This window comes from Galendromus occidentalis, unplaced genomic scaffold, assembly GCF_000255335.2.
Source record: "Galendromus occidentalis unplaced genomic scaffold, Mocc_1.1 scf7180000075438, whole genome shotgun sequence".
Taxonomy (NCBI): domain Eukaryota; kingdom Metazoa; phylum Arthropoda; class Arachnida; order Mesostigmata; family Phytoseiidae; genus Galendromus; species Galendromus occidentalis.
Window position 1 is genome coordinate 1 of NW_003803428.1, and position 1,909 is coordinate 1,909.

General features: G+C 50.3%; 1 protein-coding gene across 1 annotated transcript; it reads left to right on the top strand.

Moving 5' to 3' along the window:
* Positions 1–23: 23 nt before the first annotated feature.
* LOC100898235 (transmembrane protein 68) lies at positions 24–1,309 on the top strand. The gene is made up of 6 exons (XM_003737309.1): positions 24–74; positions 185–372; positions 478–590; positions 677–798; positions 948–1,087; positions 1,198–1,309. Exons 1-6 carry the CDS (start codon positions 68–70, stop codon positions 1,282–1,284), a joined length of 657 nt encoding a protein of 218 aa, XP_003737357.1. The 5' UTR covers positions 24–67; the 3' UTR covers positions 1,285–1,309.
* The last annotated feature ends 600 nt before the right edge of the window (positions 1,310–1,909 follow it).

Sequence of the window (1,909 nt, forward strand, 5' to 3'; positions counted from 1 at the left end):
AGACGCTCCTTGCCAAGCATTCTACCTGAAGGTCCAGTTCACCGTAGGATACTATTTCGTCAGGTTCATGCACGGTAAGTCCAGTTTTTGGTGTGCTGTGAGAATTCGTCATACCCACTGGTGATCCGAGCAGGTACTGAGGCCACTGTTGGACACTCACATAGTCTTCCATCCCTTGATTCAGGGTTTGAAGTTCATGGTTATGAAAATCTGCCGAAGGGTGGTGCCATGCTCGCCTTGTTCCATGGTCCCGCCATCCCTACCGATCTTTTTTTCATGATGTGTCTTTCCTATCTGAGAGATGGACGCTTACTGGGGTCCAGTACCGAAAAGAGCTACTTCGAAAACCCATTTCTCAAACAATTCTGGAAGGTGAAAATTTATAAGAATGAATATCCATCTGATTTTTCGAAACAAGTTTTCTTCGAAGAATGACACGGGCAAGTTCGATTCTCTCACCGAATCTGACCCTTGCAGCTCCTGGGCTGCAGCAGTGGCCGACAAGAATTCTTGGAAGATCTGAAGAATGGTCATCTGAGAGGCGTGGCCCCCGGTGGCGGCCACGAGGCCATGTTCAGCAAAAACTACAAGTGGGTGAATGTTTCACACTCGGAGGAGGACGTAGAGCACTCGAATGTCGAATCGGTTCGAATTCATTCCACTAAGAACTTTCTAGGCTGGTCTGGAGATCCCGATCCGGATTTGCGGAGGTAGCCAAAGAAGCAGGGGTTCCGGTGGTCCCGATGTTCACGAGGAACATCCAGCATGGGTTGCTCCAACTCGAGTTCCTAAGATCAGGTGCAGTATCATTTTTCCAGGCGCATTTCTGATATACGACAAGTCGAGGGAATTCCTCGCCTTAGTGATTGTTAGATCTTGAACTTACTCAGCGTGAATCTTGACGAGAAACAACGATTCCTTCCTCGACTCCCAATGACCTATTTCAGAAACCGTTCAACGATGGTACAGCTCAACGAGATTCCCCATCATCATACCCACATTCTACCTCCCCGTGAAAATGAGAACCTATCTGGGCAAGCCGCTTCTCTGCGGACCTGATGAGGAGCCAGAGGCCTTCGCGCTAAGAGTGAGCTGATTAGCATAGGTCGCTGCTGGACGTAGAGGGATCGAGCTAGTTTCGATCGGTTCCTCTTCCATGTGCTTTCGAGGAATGACGACCAGGGGTCGACGTTTCAGTGTAAGAGGGCGGTTGAGGATCTGCGGGATAAGCACCAACCACCAGAGCAAACCTATTGGGGTGCCCTCATGGAGAGGCTTCGGTAGTCCTGTGATAAACGGCTGAGGATGTTCAGGAGAGTCATGCGTCTTCGTACAAGGTAGGCCACGAATGCATACGTCACCTCGTATCCGCGCTGCTGACCTAGGCGATGTCCGCACAGTTCAGCTCGACAATGCGAAGTTCCGCTAGATGAATTCGCTGCTTCATGGAATACCTGCCCCAGAGAAACTTCCGCTCTCAGATTTATGACTTACCTCTGTCGACTTGTCACTGCCGCGTATGACCGGAGCTCGCGATGAACTCCCTCCAACGAAGAATGATTCAAATGAGGACTTATCGGCCAGCTGAGAGGGCTCGAGACGCTTCTTGCTGACGGCGAAACTCAGCGCCTGGAGCCGGTATCGGAATTCGAGGATGCACGTTCCTTGAACTCGGATCAGGCTTCGAGCCTCTCGATGTGACTCTAGGAAAGAATTATGGTGTGCCGTTATCGTGTTTGGATCAAGCATTGGAAATAAAAGCGGGATCCCCGCGGGGATGATCTTCCTTTTCTTCGTCGGCCATGTGCGCGAACACTGACGACCCCTTTTCTCGATCAAGAATTTCTGAATCTGACAATCCGAATCATTTCACGCGAAAAAGCTTCCCGAATTCAATGATTCCTCGTGG

Bases quoted from the DNA above. Each gene is read 5' to 3' on its own strand.
- LOC100898235 (XM_003737309.1), top strand. The intron at 799-947 runs GTGCAGTATCAT...GACCTATTTCAG, and splicing joins ACTCGAGTTCCTAAGATCAG to AAACCGTTCAACGATGGTAC. The intron at 1,088-1,197 runs GTGAGCTGATTA...TCGACGTTTCAG, and splicing joins CAGAGGCCTTCGCGCTAAGA to TGTAAGAGGGCGGTTGAGGA.